At 34.0% G+C, this 20,305-nt stretch overlaps 4 protein-coding genes across 4 annotated transcripts in view; 3 read left to right on the plus strand and 1 right to left on the minus strand.

Moving 5' to 3' along the window:
• Window positions 1–186: 186 nt before the first annotated feature.
• Window positions 187–3,281, minus strand: LOC100185036 (5-methylcytosine rRNA methyltransferase NSUN4-like). Its single transcript, XM_002124634.4, has 5 exons — window positions 2,498–3,281; window positions 2,090–2,250; window positions 1,589–1,722; window positions 1,092–1,191; window positions 187–671 (listed from the first exon to the last, which is right to left on the minus strand). Exons 1-5 carry the CDS (start codon window positions 3,189–3,191, stop codon window positions 492–494), a joined length of 1,269 nt encoding a protein of 422 aa, XP_002124670.1. The 5' UTR covers window positions 3,192–3,281; the 3' UTR covers window positions 187–491.
• On the plus strand, window positions 3,280–10,994 carry LOC100187421 (peroxisomal multifunctional enzyme type 2). Its single transcript, XM_002124747.4, has 18 exons — window positions 3,280–3,488; window positions 3,782–3,835; window positions 4,104–4,211; window positions 4,651–4,710; window positions 5,009–5,030; window positions 5,187–5,383; window positions 5,714–5,836; window positions 6,146–6,223; window positions 6,559–6,716; window positions 7,028–7,199; window positions 7,497–7,645; window positions 7,878–8,001; window positions 8,377–8,483; window positions 8,789–9,031; window positions 9,324–9,485; window positions 9,832–9,967; window positions 10,257–10,381; window positions 10,591–10,994. Exons 1-18 carry the CDS (start codon window positions 3,434–3,436, stop codon window positions 10,678–10,680), a joined length of 2,163 nt encoding a protein of 720 aa, XP_002124783.1. The 5' UTR covers window positions 3,280–3,433; the 3' UTR covers window positions 10,681–10,994.
• A 56-nt stretch (window positions 10,995–11,050) lies between these two features.
• LOC100177191 lies at window positions 11,051–12,823 on the plus strand. The gene is made up of 5 exons (XM_002124353.5): window positions 11,051–11,223; window positions 11,445–11,529; window positions 11,760–11,989; window positions 12,322–12,381; window positions 12,533–12,823. The coding sequence occupies exons 1-5, from the start codon at window positions 11,134–11,136 to the stop codon at window positions 12,611–12,613; spliced, it is 546 nt and encodes a 181-aa protein (XP_002124389.1). The 5' UTR covers window positions 11,051–11,133; the 3' UTR covers window positions 12,614–12,823.
• A 397-nt stretch (window positions 12,824–13,220) lies between these two features.
• LOC100180321 (probable global transcription activator SNF2L2) overlaps window positions 13,221–20,305 on the plus strand; it is a 13,907-nt gene continuing 6,822 nt past the window's right edge. Inside the window, exons 1-17 of the mRNA XM_026839042.1 lie at window positions 13,221–13,511; window positions 13,882–14,408; window positions 14,744–14,848; window positions 15,162–15,207; window positions 15,456–15,588; window positions 15,848–15,975; window positions 16,180–16,310; window positions 16,556–16,704; window positions 17,021–17,133; window positions 17,367–17,470; window positions 17,884–18,036; window positions 18,428–18,532; window positions 18,957–19,127; window positions 19,315–19,446; window positions 19,617–19,662; window positions 19,715–19,785; window positions 20,122–20,270. Coding sequence (XP_026694843.1) covers window positions 13,286–13,511; window positions 13,882–14,408; window positions 14,744–14,848; window positions 15,162–15,207; window positions 15,456–15,588; window positions 15,848–15,975; window positions 16,180–16,310; window positions 16,556–16,704; window positions 17,021–17,133; window positions 17,367–17,470; window positions 17,884–18,036; window positions 18,428–18,532; window positions 18,957–19,127; window positions 19,315–19,446; window positions 19,617–19,662; window positions 19,715–19,785; window positions 20,122–20,270 — 2,489 coding nt within the window. The 5' untranslated portion in view covers window positions 13,221–13,285. The remainder of the gene's footprint in view (window positions 13,512–13,881; window positions 14,409–14,743; window positions 14,849–15,161; window positions 15,208–15,455; window positions 15,589–15,847; window positions 15,976–16,179; window positions 16,311–16,555; window positions 16,705–17,020; window positions 17,134–17,366; window positions 17,471–17,883; window positions 18,037–18,427; window positions 18,533–18,956; window positions 19,128–19,314; window positions 19,447–19,616; window positions 19,663–19,714; window positions 19,786–20,121; window positions 20,271–20,305) is intronic.

The raw sequence follows: 20,305 nt of genomic DNA on the forward strand, positions 1-20,305 counted from the left end.
CAAGACTAGTAATAAAGACTTGCTAAAGTTGACAAAATATGATCTACTCAAGCTAACATTCTGTTCTTCAAAAGCAGAGTAATTTCTAGCAAGCAAGTTATCCCTTTAGAATGTTGCAAGGTTGAGCCATGATTTTCTCTGGTTTTGTTGTTACTGCTACAAGACTAAAGATAGAGACATTGATCAGCTGGTAGTTGTATGATCCATTGCATTGCTAACAGGGTAGCAGTTTAGTGTTTCAGAGAGAGCAAGTAACAAAAGATTAGATAGTTTAAGGAAGCAAACAGTCTGTGTTATTTAGTTTTTTGTTAGGGGTTTTATTTAATTTTGGTAAGCAATTTTATTTAGGAAACCCTTTTAGTTTTTTGTAAGGAGTATTTTTGAAATAATTATTTTTCGTGCTACGATATATAAAAATAAATATCCCAGACTACTAACTGTTTGGGGGCATAGTTTCAGAAAGTCTTTACAGAAGAAGAAAACTTTTATTATTAATTTGGTAAGCGCCTAAGTTTACAGAAGTACATTGGACCAAAATTCGCATCAAGCTTAGGAATTACAAGTTCGCCAAGTGAGGTTGAGGTAAGAAAATAGAATTCATCCTTTAATAAATCAACCAATGTTCTTGTATTCTGTACCTCACATGATATACTGTGTTGGTCCATTAACTCCTAAAAATACAAGTTTTAAATTAATAAAATAATGAATGTAACCTGCTTTATCTTCATGTGGCTGGGAAACAACAGTCGTTATAATACGGGTGTGCTTTTTTATACACCTTGTTATTCATATTTGTATACCTCTTGTCATTTATACACCTCATGCCAGCTTACGAGTTACCATGTATGTTACTGTTGGGGTATTTTAATGCGCAATCTTCTACATATAAGGGATTTAGACAGATGTTGTTTGAGGTGCTAGTAGTACCCTGGGTTTTGGGGTAATGAGCCAACTCTGGCCTAAATCTCAGGTTCCATGGTGCTGTCAGCCTGTCACGCTGCAGGTCATTATCCATATACAATAGAATATATTATGCAGAAGGCCTGGTTATAGTTGTTAGTCTAGAAATGTGTATATATTTGTAGGTTTACCTGAACTGCATACTGAACAACAAATTCATTCTGCAGTGGAGAAGCAGTGCATGTAGAATATACAATTGTTCCATTCGGACGGCAGGCAAGTATAGCATTTCTATAATAAGTATATTGTTAACATAAACATACACCGATGCATAATAAACAAGTAAGAGTATGATAGCTTATATCTAAAGCAGCATTAAACCCAGACTTAGCTTTGTTCAAGGAAATAGGACCACAGTTAAAAGGTTTAGCAAGGACATATGGCTTATAAGTAACATTAAAGTTATTTGCATTAAATATGCTAAATAGAGTGCATGGTTGCTGATGCTTTTAGCATTGGGCATGTAGGTTGTATATTTAATTCATAATATGTAGTACAGCAATCTCAGCTTTGCAACGTTATCTTATTAAAAAGTATTAAGACAACAAGACCTAAATTTAACAAAACAAATAAAAAAACGTTTATTTTTTTAAACATAAATTTAAAGAACAGAGAATTGTGTATCTACTTTAACAGTTGACATTGTAGGTGAGGCAGTTGTGCTCGCTCCCTTTTACGTAATGTTGAAAATATATTATCTGTTTCACGATCGGATACATAGAGGGAGTGACGATCATTTGTACAAGGAACATCAACTAGAACCTGTAACGTTGAGTTAAATGAATGAATGGAACTTATTTATTCTCACGTGGCCGAAAAATGACATTCGTTATAACATAAATGTTCTGTTTCATACACTTGTTGAAGGTAATTGTTTTTTTTATTATGTTTGGCTGACAACTTAAACAACCCCATAAGGGAGCTAGGTCAGAGTAATTGTGAAGTAATAAAAATGCTAGTTACATCATAGCCTATTTAGTGTGGGATAGAATAATTAAAAATATCACCATTTCACCTTATCAACCGCTCAGTTGTTGCAGTTGTGGACTTCAGAATTTAGAAATGCTAGTTTCTAGTTATAATATATAGTTGGTGAGTTAGGTTAATCAAAATATCAAAAGTTTACCACCTTGTCATACGCTTCAGTTTCTATTTCAGTCCATTGTGTGGCATCGAACTTAACAATTTTGACAAACTTTTCAACAGAAAATTGCTTTGGTATGTATTCCTTGTATACATTTTTGACACGTGTCACTCGTTTTGTGTTGATGTCGTTCGCCACAATCCGACCTTTAGGAAATATAGTTTGTGACCTTAGTTTTTTTATTTAGATAACAAGAAATCAATAAAAAAAATTAAACATAGAAAAATTAAAAAAAATTTGTACAGGATTAAATATATATCTATTCTTCATAATAGAATTTTTAAAGTGACTGTAAGAACAGTCTATTTTTATTTGAGAAACTTTGTTTGTTCTTGATTAGTGCTGTTATAAAAACATTTGTTTTAAAAATATTAAGTTAAAAGCAGACAAAACCTGAATCTCCAATTGCTTGCATCATCACATTTAATTTTCCTCCGGGAGCAGAACACATGTCCAAGATGCTGTCTCCAGGTTGAGGATCAAGGGATAAAACTGGGAGGAGCGATCCCGCATCCAGGAGGAAGCTCGGGAGTAGGGAGGACTCTTTGATGGAGTGAGGATTCTCAAACTCAGTAATGTCTCCTTTATTATAAACATATGCACGGACGCCATAACAAACTTTTTGTAGCTCCTCGTACTCTTTCATCATCACTTCCAATCTCTGGACCTCTAAGATTAGCTCTTCCTCTTCCCCATCACTTTGTGATAACTCTTCTTCAATCCTCTTTATCTTATCCTCTAACTCTTTTGCCATTTTGGCCGAATTTTTGTGGAGTTTTTCCACAAAATTGTAGGCCCCTGAAGCATGTAGCTCTTGCATATAAACCTCAGTGTTTGTAAAGTTATTGAGAACGGCACAGTATTTTTTCCTTGACTGCATTGCGCACCTCACTGAGGGCCATTCTTGCTTTATATGCTTCACATAGTTAAGGTCAAAATATTCCTTTGCTATTTCCACCGGGTCAGAACGTTGCCGAAACAATTTGTATCGTTTTTGTTTTGGAGCTCTGCTCTTGAACCGAAAAATCGACAAATTGGTACCAAAATTGTTACACAGCACGCAGCGAAGGTTAATTCTTAGAGCCATTTTCGTTTACAGAGCGTTATAAACTTACACAGTACCTTTGAATTATGTCATATCATTCTAAATTTGTTTTAACGTTGGATTGAAAACATGCTGGGAGTTTTGTAAAAGGGGAAGTCCCTAGGCATCACGTGGGTATAACAAACCGGTCACGCCTTAGTACACACGGTATATTTGTTTCATTCGCAGCTTCGTTGCTCTTTTCTGTCATTGTTTCTGGAAGTTTTTGCTCTCTCAGAGGAAATATGAGTGAACTAAGGTTCGATGGTAAAGTGGTCTTGATCACAGGCGCTGGTGCAGGTTGGTTTTTGTTGTAATGTTGTGTAGAGTGAATTAGGGGCAATCATATTATGCTAAACGTTTTAACTCAATAGTTGTTAAAAACGACAAGCATCGTACCTATAAATAACCTTAGATGCTTAACAAGACTATTTTGAGACAATGTTAACCTGTATTTTGTCTAGTGCTGTTGCACAGTAATTAAAGTGCCTCCAGCTTCGAGTTTAAAAAACAATTACGAGTTCTATGAAACTGAATACGCATGCTATATGTGTCCTGACAAACATAACTAAGTTACATTTAATTCATTTCAGGTCTCGGAAAATGCTATGCGCTGGAATTCGCAAAAAGAGGAGCATCTGTTGTTGGTGAGATACATAAGCATTTGAAATACAACCGACACAACATTGGTTTAGCTGATATAAATTTCGTAAATCTTACCCAGATCTGTTGCTCATATGGCAGGACGATTCTTGTGTAAAGAAGCACAGTCAGGATCTGGTGCACAAATTACCTAACATATGAAAATCAAGTCCAGCAAATTTTATATAATAAGAGATAGGCCTATATATTTCGCCTGAATGGCATTGTCAGTCTCTTGTTTAAATATAGTGTTTAAATTTGTTGCTTTTTTAGTCAACGATCTTGGTTCAACACCGGGTGGGGTAGGGAGCTCAGCAAAAGTGGCCGACCAAGTGGTGGACGAGATTCGAAAACTCGGTGGAACGGCTGTTGCTAATTATGGTGGGTTGGTGATAGATTCCAGATTGTAATATATGAACTTTATTTATGATGATTGTTGGCATTTAGAGAAAAACATTGGTGAAAAACATTCTTTGGCAAAATAAAAACTTAATCAATATGGTATGTTTTGCAGTTTTAGTTACAAATATTGTTCCAGATTGCAAATAATCCTCTAAGTGCTCCGTCCAAAATAGATTACTATAATTAATATTTAAAAATAAAAATTTAATTAATATTTAAAAATTAAAAAAATTTGTTTTTTAAATATTTATTTAAACTAATCCGCATAAAAATACGTGTCTGTTGTATTTGAAAGTTGACACTAATACTACCATGAGTCATGGTATGCAGTGTAATAATTCATATTACGTTGGCACAGTACAAACAATAAGAGACGTATCTTGCTTGATTGAGTTTAATTATTAACCTTTACTTGCAGATTCTGTTGAATTTGGTGAGAAGCTTGTTAACACTGCTCTGCAAAACTTTGGCCGTATAGGTGCGTACACCATGTGTTTAAAATTTATTAAAAGCACTTTGTTAAGCATAAAAATTTACTATCCCGTTTATAAAGAATAAAGACACACACACCATTTTTTAACCATACAAGGTTAACAGATAAACATTTATTACTAAGAACATTCCTGTCTTTGCAAAAATGTTTTACACCATTCGTTCTCATCTACTTTAACACAGCATTGAAATGTCATCTTTTGTTGAACTTTTAACTATGTTACGATAGAAAAAGTTATAAAAGTGGATGATTTAACTAATACATCCTATTTCTTTATTTGCAGACATTGTCATCAACAATGCAGGGTAAGTCATCCTTTTAAAAACTTATTTTATTTCGTTGACCAACTTTCTTAATCGTATTTAACCCACAAATTTCATCAGTGTTTCCTGTATAAAAAATGTTTTTTGATTGTTGCTGGTCAACACTGACCTTCGTTATAAACATCCTCAAACTTCCAGTATCCTCCGAGATCGCTCCTTCATGAGGATGAGTGATGATGAGTGGGATTTAGTAAACAAGATCCACCTCCGAGGAAGTTACTCCGTCACCAAAGCTGCTTGGAATCATATGAAGACACAGAACTACGGACGCATCATTATGACATCATCAGCATCGGGACTTTATGGGAACTATGGACAATCCAACTACAGCGCTGGTATGTTGGTTAATTTTGCAACATTGAATGAATGTAACTTGTTTCTTCCCGCGTGGCAGGGCAACAACAGTTGTATTACCATAGGAGTTTACTGTTTTGTTTACCAGAATTTATGTTAGTTTTTCCTACTTTATAGTGGTAACTATGGCCCCAATGAGGTGCACAGTTTTGTTTATGAAAAAATTGTGTAATATATGTAACAGAGAAAAACATTATTAAAAACCCTAAAATACCATAAAACAGGAGAATTTTTACTCAAAGTAAGTAAAAGGGTACATCATGTATCACTTGCAGAAATCCTATCCACTTTTTTGATCGCTTATTTTCCAGCTAAAATGGGTTTAATCGGTTTTGCAAACACTCTTAAATTGGAAGGCAAGAAATACAACATCAGTGTTAACACTATTGCTCCAAATGCTCTGACCAGACTGACTGAAGGACTCATTCCACCAGGTCTGTTACATAGATACATGTTTTAACAACTTATTAAGTACACTGTCAGTTCTATTTAAATAAAAGACTGATGATGCCGTTTAAGCAAAATATATATCTAATGTTATATTGGTTGGACTTGGTTTTTGTTTGTTTGGTTGGATTTGGTTTTGATTGTGTTTACATAGTAGTAAGTACTATACCTTTTTATAAACAGCCCGCTTAAAATCCCAATATTTTGTTAAATATACTTGGACTTCAGCCTTCAGGCCTACATATGACTGTTACAATTTGCAGTATTGCACTATGTTTACTAAAATGACTTTTCAGAGGTTGGCAAAGATTTGAAAATTGAGTACATCATGCCTCTAGTGATCTATCTTTGCCATGAATCATGCTTGGAAACAGGTAGGATTGTAACATGATGTTTATAACATAGACCTTAATTTAATTCCCATGTATATACTCTAATGGTAATGTAAAGAAGTATGACAGTTTTAAGTATCAGTTTTGGTCATGGTGATTTGGGAAAATAACTAGCGGAAGAATAATTGTTAAAATCAAAAAATTAGGCCAAAAATGACACAAAATTAACACAAAAATTTCAAAAAATGTTTTTAGACTAAAACCCTTACAAAATAAAATGGTAAAAATTCTAATAAAAGCCAACTTTCCAATTTAGCCCACAAACAGTGTTTTCTGTCTTAGTTAGTTTAAACAATAGTCCAAATTTCAAATTCCAGGTGGTGTGTTTGAGGTGTCTGGAGGACATGTTTGCAAACTTAGATGGGAGAGGACAAAGGGAGCAGTCCTTAGAGAGGAGGGAAAACCAATGCTCCCGGAGGACATTAAGAAAAACTGGGAGCAGGTGGTGGATTTTTCAGAAAGGGAAGTTCTGGAGGTGCTGCATCTTTTCCAAAAGATTTTGTTTTATTATTTATTAAATTTATGTCTTGTTATAAAGATAAAGTTAACATGCATTTTATATTCTAAATCTCCCTCAAATTTAACATAATTTAATCTCATAAACTTTGTCTAAATTTATGTGGCAGAGGCATTGGTTACCAGTTTACCAATAAATTGTCTAATTTTATCAGCATGCATTCTGAAATTGAAAAAAACGAAAAAAAATTCAGATTTTTTTTAACCAATGTAACATTTCAGACAGTTATAATAAATCACTTATTTTTAACTCACTATTTACCATTTCAGACGATCGGTGACTCCGTCATGGCGGGTGTCAGCGCCGTGCAACGTGTGCAGGCCGGCGACAATGACCTTGGTTCATCTCATCCAATCAAACCAAAGCTTGCCAAACAGCATAAGTTTGCACCGGTCACTACTTATCATGATCATAACAAGGTTATTCTATATGCTCTCGGAGGTACAAAAACTAAATGTATAAATGTTTTATAAAAAATTTGGGCAAAGTGTGAAGTATTTTAAAATTTTAATCTGCATTTTATATTTTATTTAAAACAGTTTGGCCTTTTGTTAATATTTTATTACCTTTAATATATTTTTAAAATAAATTAAAATCACATTTAGCTGCTTAAAAGATCATAAAGTACTTTCTGTACCGTATGTATATAACTTAAGTTACAAGCTTAAATTATAAGTTACAGTTAAACATACCATAACCAAACCATGGAAAGTTAGTAAACTCTTTGTACCCCTCTAGTGGGAGCATCTACAAAGCAGAAAGATCATCTAAAGTTTCTCTTTGAAATGAACGAGGATTTCTCTGTTCTTCCTTCATTTGGCGTCATCCCTGCTTTTAGTTCAATGCTCATTGCAGATGTGAAAGGACTTGAATTCAATATGACCCAAGTATGTATATTGTGTTGTACTGGTTTTCAGTGTTTCACAAATTTTTCCTGTTCTTTTGGCTGTTCTTTTTCTTTTTAACTAAATTTTTAAAATACTGAAACTTAAGCTTTTTTCAGTAAAACTCAGTAAAATACTAAAAAAATTCTTTAACATTTTTCTAATGAACCTTTTATTTTCTTCAAAAAAAAATGCTTCAAGTTCTCTATAATAACTAACCTGTTCCAAAATCTAGATACTTCATGGTGAGCAATACCTGGAACTTTACAAACCAATCCCCACAGAAGGGAAACTTACAAGTCAAGCCACCATAGTTGATGTGTTGGATAAAGGATCTGGAGCTGCAATTATAATGGATGGTAAAACAACAGATTTTATTTTAAAAGTATTTTTGTGTGTTTGTCTCTTCATTTTAATGAGACATACCATTTTTTGGGAAAAATAGTTAAAAGTTATTTTGTTTTACCTTTTTATTCTTTATTTTTTTATATCCTTTTTGAGTGAGGTCCTTGTCAAGGACCTGGGATTTAGGCCAGGTTTGTCTCATTACCCCAACACCCAAAATTAAACAGTTCACGGTGGGTGTTAAATGGCAAAGTGTTAAAATTCTTTGGCCTAATAAATGTTTTTTACTTGTTGGTTTTTATTTTTAAGTTTTTTTTTATAATTTTACGTTTTTTAGTTTTTTTTTTATATTTTTGAACCATTTACATTTATATAAACCTACTTTCCAGTGGTAACTAAAGACGAAAGTGGTGAAAAGGTTTTTTACAACCAGTTTGTTACTTTTGTGGTTGGAGCTGGTGGTTTCAATGGAAAGAGATCTTCAGAACATTTAAAGGTGAGATTATAATAGTGTTTGTGTGTGTGTAAATGAAAAACCCTGTTTGTGATATGGAAAACAAACTCCAATTGCAAAGTCTTTACAGAAGTAAATATAAAAACAAGTTTGCTTTTATGTTAGGATATAGTTATATAATTCTGTAAATAGTCTTTGTTACTATCAAATGGTTTGCTAAAACAGAATAAAAACATAGAACATATTGCCTGAACCTACTATTATAAATTTTACTTTTAAATAGGACGATAAAATAAAAAACATGTACCATCTTACCCCAGCCTACTAAAAAATGCTTTTTATTCCAGGCAGTAGCGAAGCATCCAAACCGACAACCTGATTCCTTTATTGAGCAGCAGACAAGCAACGATCAAGCTGCTTTGTACAGATTAAGTGGAGACAATAATCCATTACATATTGACCCTTCCTTTGCTGCCATGGGTGGATTTAAACAACCTATACTTCATGGTTTATGTTCGTTTGGTTTCTCCACTCGCCATGTTATGGAGAAATATGCAGGAAATGATCCAACCAAGATTAAAGCTATCAAGGTTTGAACTGCAAAATACTTGCATGATAACAATTCTATTAGAGTAAGAGACTGATGATGCTATTTAGGCGAATATAACTTTATTATACAATTGGTTAAACTTAATTTTTGTCTGTTATGTATTTCGTAACACCAGATCTCGCACGATCTAGAATTTTAATGTGTTTTTTTTAGTTTTGCTTTTTTATTTAAACAAACTGGAATTCTATTTTTTCAAGCTAAGAAGTTTTTTTCTTTTCTATTTATTATGTTGTTATAGGAAAAGTATTTTTATTAAGATTCAACTTTTATAGGTTAGATTCGCAAAGCCAGTGATTCCTGGTCAAACCCTCCGTACTGAGATGTGGAAGGAAGGAAACAGAATTCATTTCCAAACTATAGTTGCTGAAACTGGAAAACCAAGCTTATCTGGAGCTTACATTGATCTTACTGAAGCTATTGTGGATGAGCCCAAGGTTTGTGAGCTTATGTTGTTTAATGGGTAGTTTTCTTAGCTTTGATTTCGGTAGCTAAGATTAAAAAATATATATAGCAACAAAACAACAGTTGTTAAAACAAACAATGGGAAAGAATTACAAACTGTTTTTTTTTTAAGTGGTGCAGATTTAATGATTATAATAAGAATGATAACTTTAAGTTGTCTCTCAAATGGCAGCGAAGATAAATTGGTATGAAAAAAACAAGTACATTCACATTGTTTGAATAGTGTTACGTTTTTGAGTTTAGGTATGCTAGGTTTATCACTCTTCTTAGCAGTATAATATAAACTAGTTTTGAAAAGCCATATTCCAATGTTTTCAGGCTGTAGCTGGTTCCCTGCTAAGTGATGCATTGTTTGAGGCAGCCGCTGATCGGCTTACACCTGATGTTATAAGGAAAGTGAATGCTTCTTTTCAATGGAATATTACTAAGAATGGAAAAGTGGTCAAGTCATGGGGTGGGTTAGGTTTTGTAACTTCATAATCTGTTGTATGCATTTCTATGCAATATACTGCAGTAAAAAAGTTTTTTTCTGCCTATATTGCGATTTGTAAGAAATTATTTTATTACCGGTTGGTAACTAAGTTTTTGTCGGTTGCTTATTTGAAATTAAGCTGTAACATCTGCTTTAAAAATTAGAAGTCAGTTTTAGGATGTTTTTAAAAATATCCTAAGTATGAATGGAGGAATCAGAAAAAATATTCCAATTTTGCTGCTTACATAACATACTGTTTATTGTAACACAGACATGAATTTGACCAAGGATGCTGGTTATATAAAGCAAGGAGAAGCAAGCAAACCAGGATGCACAGTCACAGTATCAGATGATGATGTTATGGCTATATTTAGTGGCTCACTAAACCCACAACAGGTCACTGACAATTTTAGGTTTTTAACTTTAAGATAATGGTGCAACAACTGATAAATTCCAGGTCCCTTGGTATATCTGCACATTAAACGTTATCTATATACAAATTTCTTTCTTTGGCATTCTGTGTAGTAGAATCGGCATAGTTTATCCGGATTTATAAATCATTTTAATAAAATGTTTTGTTGTTACCTGCTCTATCTATTTTTTAGGCTTTCTTTAAAGGTCAAATGAAGGTGTCTGGTAACATTATGTTGGCACAGAAGCTAGAAGTTATCTTCAAGTCGCAAGCGAAGCTTTGAAACAGATTTAGCTCGCAAATTTAATTAGTCCTATGCAATTCATTGTAGTTATATATAGTTGTGAAGTAATTGATATAACATTACCAGTTTATTATGAAGTAATTTATGTAACTTTAACAGTTTATGCTGTACTAACTAAATTTAACCAAATTCTAATTGTTGCTGTATTATCATGCGTTGGTGTGATTTAGTATTTCAAACTACTTTTAAATGCTATCGTGCTATCCATGTTTAATATTAATATAATTTGATGTGATAACCAATTGTGTCTTATCGAATGCTCCAAAATAAATATATCAATACCTGTCCCCAAATGCGACTTCGCGTAATATTTCTGTGTAAACATACGCCTTAAAAAGGGAAAGCACCAAATTATAAAACTGAACAAAGTTTAGGAATTCGTAAATAAGGGTTAATTTATCACATATTTTTGGGATCTCAATATTAATTACAATGACCGAAGAAGCGTTGTTGGCCAGTTTAGAAGAACGAGTTTTGGAGCTCGAAAAAAGGGTTTTACCAAAAGACGGAAAGGACGAATCGGTAAGTCTATCTTGTTGAAATTGGCTTTGCTAAACAATACTACGTAATTATGGTATTCAAACATTTTATTGTAAAAATTTAGTATAAAAAGCATGTCAATTAAATTTTTTTTTTTTTAATTTATATAATGAGTTTTTTAAAAAATAATAGTACAGGATTATACATCATACAATAACAAACGATATAAAATAGCTTGCTTAACTAATTAATTCTGTTTTTAGTTATTGACAAGTTTACAAAAGGTTAACTTCATGCTAACATCGGCTGCAACTGACAGAGAAAGATTCAAGCAAGTCTTTAACAGAGGTATTGGTATTTGGGTGCTAGTAAAGAATCTTCCATCTATGTTATCTGACTGCTAAACTACTATAACTATTAACCCCTACAACCCCTAACTACCAACCTGTAACACTTCTCCTACCCCAGCTTAATCTTCATCGTACTAGAGGATTTTTGGTGGTTAGGAGTTAGGGGTAATGCTATATTACCTACACTAATAAAATGAGCCTATTATAACAAAATTATCTCTTTTGCAGTACCACAGATTGTGGAGTATTTATCTCCTGGTTTCATTCAGTCCATCTCAATGGACAATACATGTGAAAAGGAAGCTATCTTAGCATCTGAACAAGATATTCGAAAATCCCATGAAGATTTCACCACCATTGAACGACTTTCAAAAGTTTTAGGCAGCCAAGAAATACAGAGTGTTCCAAAACATGAAAAACGACTGGCAAGTCTTGAACACATACAACTTAATCAAATGGTATGTAGACGCTTTAAATATTTATGTAATCTTGCCGTATACAGGGTGTTTAGGAAGTCGCATTTATCAACAGACATGTTTTGGTATATAATCTAGGAGGTAAATATGAATGACAATTATAAATGATATTGGAATTGACCCTGTTGGCATCAATACAGGCTTGGACCCTTCTTATTTTGTTTCTAAACAACTCAATGAGCTGTTTACCTAAAACATTATTATAACAGTGTACAGTGACTTTCCGAACACTCTGTATTACAGTAATTATTTTCTGCGTTTATTTTTAAAGCTTGATAATGATAATTGTTTGTTGACATATTTATCTTTTGTAGGAAGAAATGAATAAAGTGTCAGAAGAATTTCAAGATCTGTTACTTATGTATAACCAACTGGTATGTATTCTCTTTTTTGTACATTATTTTAAACAGAGAGCAAGCTTACAGTTTAATTTAGGATCAAATAAATACCCCAGTCCACAATTTATATTAGGACTTTTATGTATATGTCTTGTAAAAATTTTCCGTTTAAGTTTTAATGTTTCAGGTGACAACTTTATCTGAAAACTTTGTCCATTGGGATTGGGTGTTGAGTCGTTTGGAGGACAAGAAAGTAGAAGAAGAATAAAAATTTATTTTGAATTTATTTTTGCATCGTGATCGCGTTTGTACCTGTTTAAATTGTGCATGTATGATATATTTGTTGTTCTCTATGCTTCGTGTAAGATTGTAAGGGATAACATGTTTATTTTATTGTAACTATTTGTGGATTAACTATTCACAGATTTACGTACATTTTGATGTCTTGTTCATATTAAAATATACATTTATTGTTGTACGCTTCTTCCTTAAGTTCAGTATATCTGCTAAGTTTCGTAGACGATTTGCAAGCTCCGCGACCCTATTCAATTGACTTTCTGCGCTGTGCTACTGCCACCTACCGGCTTCCGCACAAAGCTTTTTTTCTCTCGCGATATATTTTTGTTTTCTTTGATTTTATCGCTGTCTGTTTGGTAAGCGTGCAATTCCAGCGCGTTTTGTTATTAATCATACACGCAGTATCTGTCTATAAGGTTTAAATAGTGCATGTGGCCATAGTGCTTTAGTATAAAAGAGGTCAAGTTTATTTAATTTTATAAAATTGCGCAGATGAAGGCCAACATTGTTTTAATATTTATGCACGCGTATTACAAGATATTAAAAAGCCAATTATAATTTTTTACGTTTTTAGAACTTAGTCTATCATTAATTTAGGCAACAGCAATGTTTATGCTGCTTTAAATACACAAAAGTGTGAAAAATGCAAGCGCCACCACCAGAAAACCAACTTCAGTCTCCTGCCTCTTCAAACGCACAGGCCCCTCCTACAAATGCCCCACCTGGGTCCAACCATTTACCCCAAACTGGGGTAAACCAAGCTCCAGGGGGTGCTGCACTTTCAACTGCCCCACCTCCTGCAGTTCCCCAAGACCCCAACCAACTTCCGCAATCACAGAGTTACTCTCAATACCCACAGCATAACCAAGGTGTGGTGGTAGTTGGTAGTTATGAGCATAGATTGTAAAATGTGAATAGTTGTAATTTGTACAACAGGCATTGGTCCCAAACAAACTTCTAAAACAAAAAAATAAAAATTGGACTTAAATTAACAAAAACATTCCCCCAAAGTTATTTATACGTGGTAACACTTAAGAACAGTTAAGTTACATTCAATGCGGTACTTGGCCTCACATTAGTGTACAGACAAATAATGGCCGACAAATTCACACAAAATGAAGTTAACAATGTACTAGTCTTTCACCTGTAGTTGGATATCACAGATGACTAAGAATTCAGTCAAAATGGAGTTGACTTTATACCAGCCTTTTAGCTTTAAATATTCTATTAATCCTATAGTTGGATATCCCCATCGTGAAGATCTTGCTCCACATCAACAGCATCCACCACAACATCACCCAATGCCCACACCAGTACCTGGACACCCATTACCAGTGAACGACACCCGCCCCCCTTCTAGCCAATACCCTGCCCCAACGCCGCCCCAAGCATCTTACCAAACCCCTACCAGTTTTACCCACAACCAACCCCAACCCACCTACCCAGATTCAGCCCCATCCAGTTACCCGCAAACCCAGCAGCAACCTGGGTACCCTGCCCCACCAAACCACCCACAAACATACCCACCTGGTAACCAAACCCCATCGACATACCCCGCCAATCCTACCCAACCTGGATATCCAGGAACCCCCAACCCCCCATCTTCCGGTTACCCACAAGGACCCTCAGGCCCCCAAGGGGGTTATTCAGCACCTGGCCAGTATCCTGCTTACCCCCCAAGTCAGTACCCACCAACTAGTGATCCAAGCTACATGGCTCCCCACCCAGAAAGCTACTCTGCTGACAATATTGCTGGCATGAAACAGGTGAAAATAAATATGGAAAGTTTCACATATAAAACATCTTTAATATATACTTGCAACCACTGGAATTAAATTAACATAAGCTAGTTTCTTTAAAATAAATGTGTTTTCTTGTCTATCAGTATCATTGTTAAGAATAGTATTATTTACCTTCGCATGGCAGAGCAGCAAAAATGATTATACCTTGAGTGTTTCAATAATGATTTTACACCCCGGGTGCCTGCTTGCGAGTTACCACTTACCGTATATGTAACTTGTCAAGGTCCATAAAGTGTCATAAACTTGACAAAACCTAACTATTATTATGTTCCACATACACAATATACAATCTCTTTTAGGCCATTGATTCCATGAGTGCAAAAGGGCTTACAAACGATCCACGTTACCACCAGTTAGTTCACATGCTTCAACAAGCAAAACAACGAGAAGCAGCTGCACCTCAGGTATATTTGAACTTATTTTATCATTTATTTAGACTTAAATTATATTGGCTTTTTACACCTTGTTAGCTATAGTTGGTTGGGGAAACAGGGTCCATGTTTTTATTCTTTTTTATGGTCCTATTTGGTAGTAAACAAATAATATTTTTAGAAATATAGACTCTAAAAGAATGTTGATAATTGTCATAAACACAGTCAGGAAACATGGGATATATGTGCTATTGGTATCCAACCTACCCCACAGTACTATGTATACATATATACATATATATTTAAATATAATTTTATATCATTTATATTTTAAACTTCAATGCAGCAATCTGGACCACCACCTCCTGCAGAATCCAGTAGCATGGCGCCAAGTGAGTAATGCTACAATGCTTTTTGATATGCTAAAATTCTACTGTCACAGCTGAATATTTTTTAATTTGAAGAGAGACTGGTGATGCCATTTAGGCAAAATATTTATTTTTTATTAAACTATTGGTGGACTTTTATTTTTTCTGTTAAGTTTTGTAACACAAGATCATGACAATTTTTTTTAAATCTCTGAACCCCTTTATTAGCCAACATACTCCAATTGCTTTAGGATTAAAAATCCATTTTTTAGGCAATGTTTATGGCAGTTCAAACCGTGCCCAACCATACCCTGCTGTAAGTGGAAGCCCCGATACACGTGTTAACCCCACACCCCCTGCTACGGGCCAACCTGGTGACCCCACCAAGCCCCCCACTGACCCAAAGTAAGTATTAAAAATAAAGAATGGGACGAAGTCGTAAAAGCTTAGTCCACATTACGGCTGAGAATGAAAAATGATACATTGGCACGGCACATCTCTAAAAAACTGAGATCAGTTTGGGGTAATAGCTTGCCTATATAAAAAATACCAACTGGTACACAGTCATCCTCATTTTTACCCAAGTAAATCTGTAAGAACGGTGTTAATACATAATAAATATTAATCTGTATGACAAAATACATCGTGTACAATACTTTCCCAGGTCTGCGTTCTCACAAGTACAACTCTACCAACTTCGTGCACAGATAGTCGCATACAAGATGTTAGCACGCCAACAACCTGTACCTGAACAACTCATGAATGCTATCGGGAAACGACTGCCTGTAAATGGTAAGTTCAAAACTTATACATTTTAAACTATTTCCAGAAAAAGAGTTTTAAGTTGTTATTCCTTTTTATTTATTTAAACTAGTCGATACCTTTAATAGTAGAGTAAAAACGTGTTAATTTTTTTTACCCTAATACTGGAAGAACTTTTACATTGCCACCTTTATATATTGTTTTAACTATATACAATATTATACCTTGTTTCAGCGAGCCAAAACCCCCCAAGTTCAACCTCAAACCAAGCCCCTGCAACCACAGAAGCTACCCCTACTCCGGAACCCCCCAAACTCACTTCTACAACCCCTAAACCGGAGGGGACGACACCTGATGCTACCCAGGTTAGTAAAAAGATTATACAATCACTTAAATCCCCTGTATGTATGCAATATTTCCCAGAGAATACGGTTTAATAATTCTGTAATTCATTGTTTTCTACCAAATAGCCATAAAATTGGATAAAACATCTTAGCACATTATAGTATAATCTATATTTTATATATATTTTTTCAACTACTTCCCTCCTGTCTGCTCCACTGTCCATGTGTTACTTCCATATTCCTTGAAATCTCCTCTTTTCTTCCAGTCTCCAGCCAAGGCATCTCCAGCTGCTCCTCCTCCTCCCCAGGACCTCGCCTCTCTCCTCCAAATGCCTCCAAAGACGAGCAAGATCACTCCCATCAAGAAACCGGAAGGCATCGATCCGAACCTTTTACTTCTGGAGCGAGAAAACAGGTGAAAGTTTGGCAGCGGGCATGAGTTCTTCAAAGTATTTGTACAGTTTTCAAACAAATTATATATTTTTTCTTTTTCTATAACAATTGAAACCATTTAACTAAGATGTGATTATATTGTAAAATTTACGATGTATTTTCTATAAGAATAATGTAGGAGTGCCTTTTCAAAATCAAATTAAGACATATATTTCTGCTAAAAGTTGATTGAAAAATGTCTTTAATTTACAACTAATTTGATTAGTTAATAGTAACCGATATTTCTTTTATTTTGTGTTTTTATCTTTTTTGAGTTTACAATTAGTATTTGTACTTAGAATCGAAGCCAGAATTGCTCAGCGTATAAGTGAATTACAAAGTGTGCCGGCAAATATACCAGATGATTTAAGAATGAAAGCAACCATTGAATTGAAAGCACTTCGTATGCTGGGTATGCATTATATTTGCTTAAACTAAATAAATTTGGTGAATCTCACCCAGATCTGGTGCTCGTATAGCAGGACAATACTTGTGTAAAGAAACACGGTCACCATCTGGTGCTACAAAATACATAACAGACAAAAATCAGGTCCAACAAATTGTATAATATAAGAGATATATATTTGGCCTAAATTGCATTGTCAGTGTCTTATTCCAATAGTGTGTTTAACTTGTTTATTTCAGGTTTCCAAAAACAACTTCGGCAAGAAGTGCTTGGAGCTATGAGACGTGATACTACATTGGAAACTGCATTGAATGCGAAAGCATACAAGCGTGTGAAACGACAAGTAAATGCAATTATTTATTCAGTATTTCCAAGACTATAGTAAATAGTGAACCCACAGTTCTGGAGTGCTAGATAGAATTATCGCTGTACTGTTTTAAAAATGGGCTACAATAGATATAAAGTCTTCTGGCCCATAGTTTACAAGTGTGAGACTCATCACTTCTACCATTGTGGGCATATCTGTCCATGGGTATTTAACAGTATTTGCTTCAATCTAATAGTCTCTTATGAGTTTTCTAAATTGTCAACCCATACACCAAAAATTGGTAGGACTGGATTTTTGTCTGTTACATTTTACGGCACTAGATCCTTATTGTTTTTTTTATACAAGAATCATTCAACTCTATGAACCAGATCAGGGTCAGATACGTGGAAAGCAGTAATACATCAAAATAATATGTTTTACTTCTCCAGACCCTACGTGAAGCTCGGTTGACTGAAAAACTTGAGAAAGCTCAGAAATTGGAAGCTGACAAGAGAAGGAAGCAAAAACACCATGATTTCTTACAGAGTGTGTTGCAGCATGCTAAGGATTTCAAAGAATTTCATCGAAATGTTGCTGCTAAGGTAGGTTACTGCTAAGATGTAATACGAATACATTGGAGTTGCAAACGTACCACTTGCGGTATTATAATGCGTTTAGTCTTATGGTGTTCTAATTTCTAAATATGATTTTTATTGGTTTTTCGTAGGTTTATGTAATCACAACAAAAATAAAGTGATTTAGAGGTTAAACACTTGTTAATAACACGTAACATATTTTTTTATATTCTTGAAAACAATAGAAAGTATTAAATTATTATATTAAGTTTTTATGTACAGTTTTTGTTTTAAAATGTCTTGTAGTCTTTTAGTGTTTTGAAATATATTAACTGTAATATTTGTAATATTTTTGCCGGTAGTATAACAGAAATAGTTTTCAGTGTTTTTAATATTCTGACTGTAATATTTTAAATAGACAAACAAGATTCACAAAGCAATCCTGTTATATCATGCTAACACTGAACGTGAGCAAAGAAAGGAGGAAGAGAGAATTGAAAAGGAGAGAATGAGGAGACTTATGGTAAGACTAGATGGCAGTAATAAAGTTCTGTGAATCTTTTTGGTAGCACAAATTACAAAGGTTTTGCAACACTGGAAATTCTGCAACCTTACTTTTTTATTTAAATTTTGCAACACTGCACTTTTTAACTTAAAAACCCTGCTTATTTTTAAACACTCATCTTGTATACTTGTTAAAATCAACATCCAGTTTTTGGTTCGCCAAGACTGCCCTTTCTGAATGGAAACACTGCTCCTTATTCTTTCTTTTAGGCAACACTGCCCTTTTTAAATGAAAACACTGCTCCCTATTCTTCTTTTTAGGCAATACTGCCCTTTTTAAATGGAAACACTGCTCCTTATTTCTTCTTTTAGGCAACACTGTCCTTTTTAAATGGAAACACTGCTCCTTCCTTATTTTAAAAATAAAAGTCTTGCTCCAACAGGCGGAAGATGAGGAAGGCTACAGGAAGTTAATTGATGCAAAGAAAGACAAGAGGCTCGCTTATCTTCTTGGACAAACAGATGAATATATTCGAAATATCGTGAAGCTTGTCAAGGAGCATAAGTTCGCTCTCGCTAAGAAGAAAGGGAAGAGAAAGAAGAAGAAAACAGAGGTGGAATGAAAGTTTATCCTTTAAACTTAATTTGTTTTTTGTTATTGACCCATCTTACCACAAGTAATATATAACATATTTTCGCAACTGTTTTACTTTATTGCTTTTAATTTGAATCTAATTTTTTATTATTTTGTCTTAAAAAAAAATGTTTACCTTTAATAAATTTTTCCATATCTTTCTCCAGGAGGAGCAGAGCAATGATGTTGATCGTCACGTTGCCGTGAAGAACACGGAGACAGGAGAAGTCCTCCAGGGAGAAAAAGCTCCAAAGTTTTCCAACCTCGATGCATGGCTTGATATGCATCCCAACTTCCAGGTAATTTTCATCAGTTTAATCTTAGAGTGTTTCCAAGCGTTTTTTGTTTGTTCTTTTAGTGAGAAACACTGGTGGCTTTTTTAATAATAAAAAATCATAATAAAATTTGTGTTTTTAAAAATTAAGTTATAACTATATCTATATTTTATGAACTTTTTATTGATCTCTAGGTTGCTCCAAGAGTTGAAAGTGAGGATGAAGAGGAGGAGGAGGAGGTAGGAGCAGTTGTTTTATTATGACATCATAATGTTAATATAATGTAAATTATAGGAGCCTCAAAAAGAGGAAGAAGTGAAAGAAGAGGAAAAAGTGACGGAGGAAGAACCGAACCTTGATATCGTGAGAATGCTTGTTTTTATTCATTTTTAACTTTTTATATTTAAGTTTTTTTGGTAATGTTTAATTTTTTTAAAAATGTACTTTTTATTAAAAACTAGCTTACATTTTTCCATACTACAAATTTGTTGTCATTTTTGCTTAAAAATTTCTCTTAAAGTCGGGAAGCATATTTTTTAAAATTAGTGTAAAGTTTTTAAAATAAGCCATATTTTAGTCATTTTACAAATTCAACTGTTTTTATTTTTGTACAATTCCATGAATATCATCTACAAAGTCAATGTAATTCTTATATTACCAAAACTAGTATCGACCGGTTCTAACTAGTTTTATTTTTAGACAAAAGCTGAAATAGATGATGAATACACCACTTATGACACCAGCACATATTATGCAGTTGCTCATAATATTAATGAAACTATAACAGAGCAATCAAATATGCTTAAGAATGGGAAGCTCAAAGCTTATCAGGTGAGTGTGTCAAATTAGTTTTAAATTGCTCCAAACCAGTGGTCCCTATTGG

This window comes from Ciona intestinalis, unplaced genomic scaffold, assembly GCF_000224145.3.
Source record: "Ciona intestinalis unplaced genomic scaffold, KH HT000144.2, whole genome shotgun sequence".
In the NCBI taxonomy this organism is placed as follows: domain Eukaryota; kingdom Metazoa; phylum Chordata; class Ascidiacea; order Phlebobranchia; family Cionidae; genus Ciona; species Ciona intestinalis.

What these genes read in the sequence shown, in the direction of transcription:
- LOC100185036 (XM_002124634.4), bottom strand. Translation starts at nt 3,191, where the DNA reads ATGGCTCTAAGAATTAACCTTCGCTGCGTGCTGTGTAACAATTTTGGT. An exon ending in AAACTGAAGCGTATGACAAG is followed by an intron (nt 1,723 to 2,089) that starts GTGGTAAACTTT and finishes TCAACGTTACAG; the next exon opens with GTTCTAGTTGATGTTCCTTG. An exon ending in TTGTTCAGTATGCAGTTCAG is followed by an intron (nt 672 to 1,091) that starts GTAAACCTACAA and finishes TTGTATTTTTAG; the next exon opens with GAGTTAATGGACCAACACAG.
- LOC100187421 (XM_002124747.4), top strand. Translation starts at nt 3,434, where the DNA reads ATGAGTGAACTAAGGTTCGATGGTAAAGTGGTCTTGATCACAGGCGCT. An exon ending in ATTGTCATCAACAATGCAGG is followed by an intron (nt 5,031 to 5,186) that starts GTAAGTCATCCT and finishes TCAAACTTCCAG; the next exon opens with TATCCTCCGAGATCGCTCCT. An exon ending in TGAATCATGCTTGGAAACAG is followed by an intron (nt 6,224 to 6,558) that starts GTAGGATTGTAA and finishes TTCAAATTCCAG; the next exon opens with GTGGTGTGTTTGAGGTGTCT.
- LOC100177191 (XM_002124353.5), top strand. Translation starts at nt 11,134, where the DNA reads ATGACCGAAGAAGCGTTGTTGGCCAGTTTAGAAGAACGAGTTTTGGAG. An exon ending in CAAGCAAGTCTTTAACAGAG is followed by an intron (nt 11,530 to 11,759) that starts GTATTGGTATTT and finishes TCTCTTTTGCAG; the next exon opens with TACCACAGATTGTGGAGTAT. An exon ending in ACATACAACTTAATCAAATG is followed by an intron (nt 11,990 to 12,321) that starts GTATGTAGACGC and finishes TATCTTTTGTAG; the next exon opens with GAAGAAATGAATAAAGTGTC.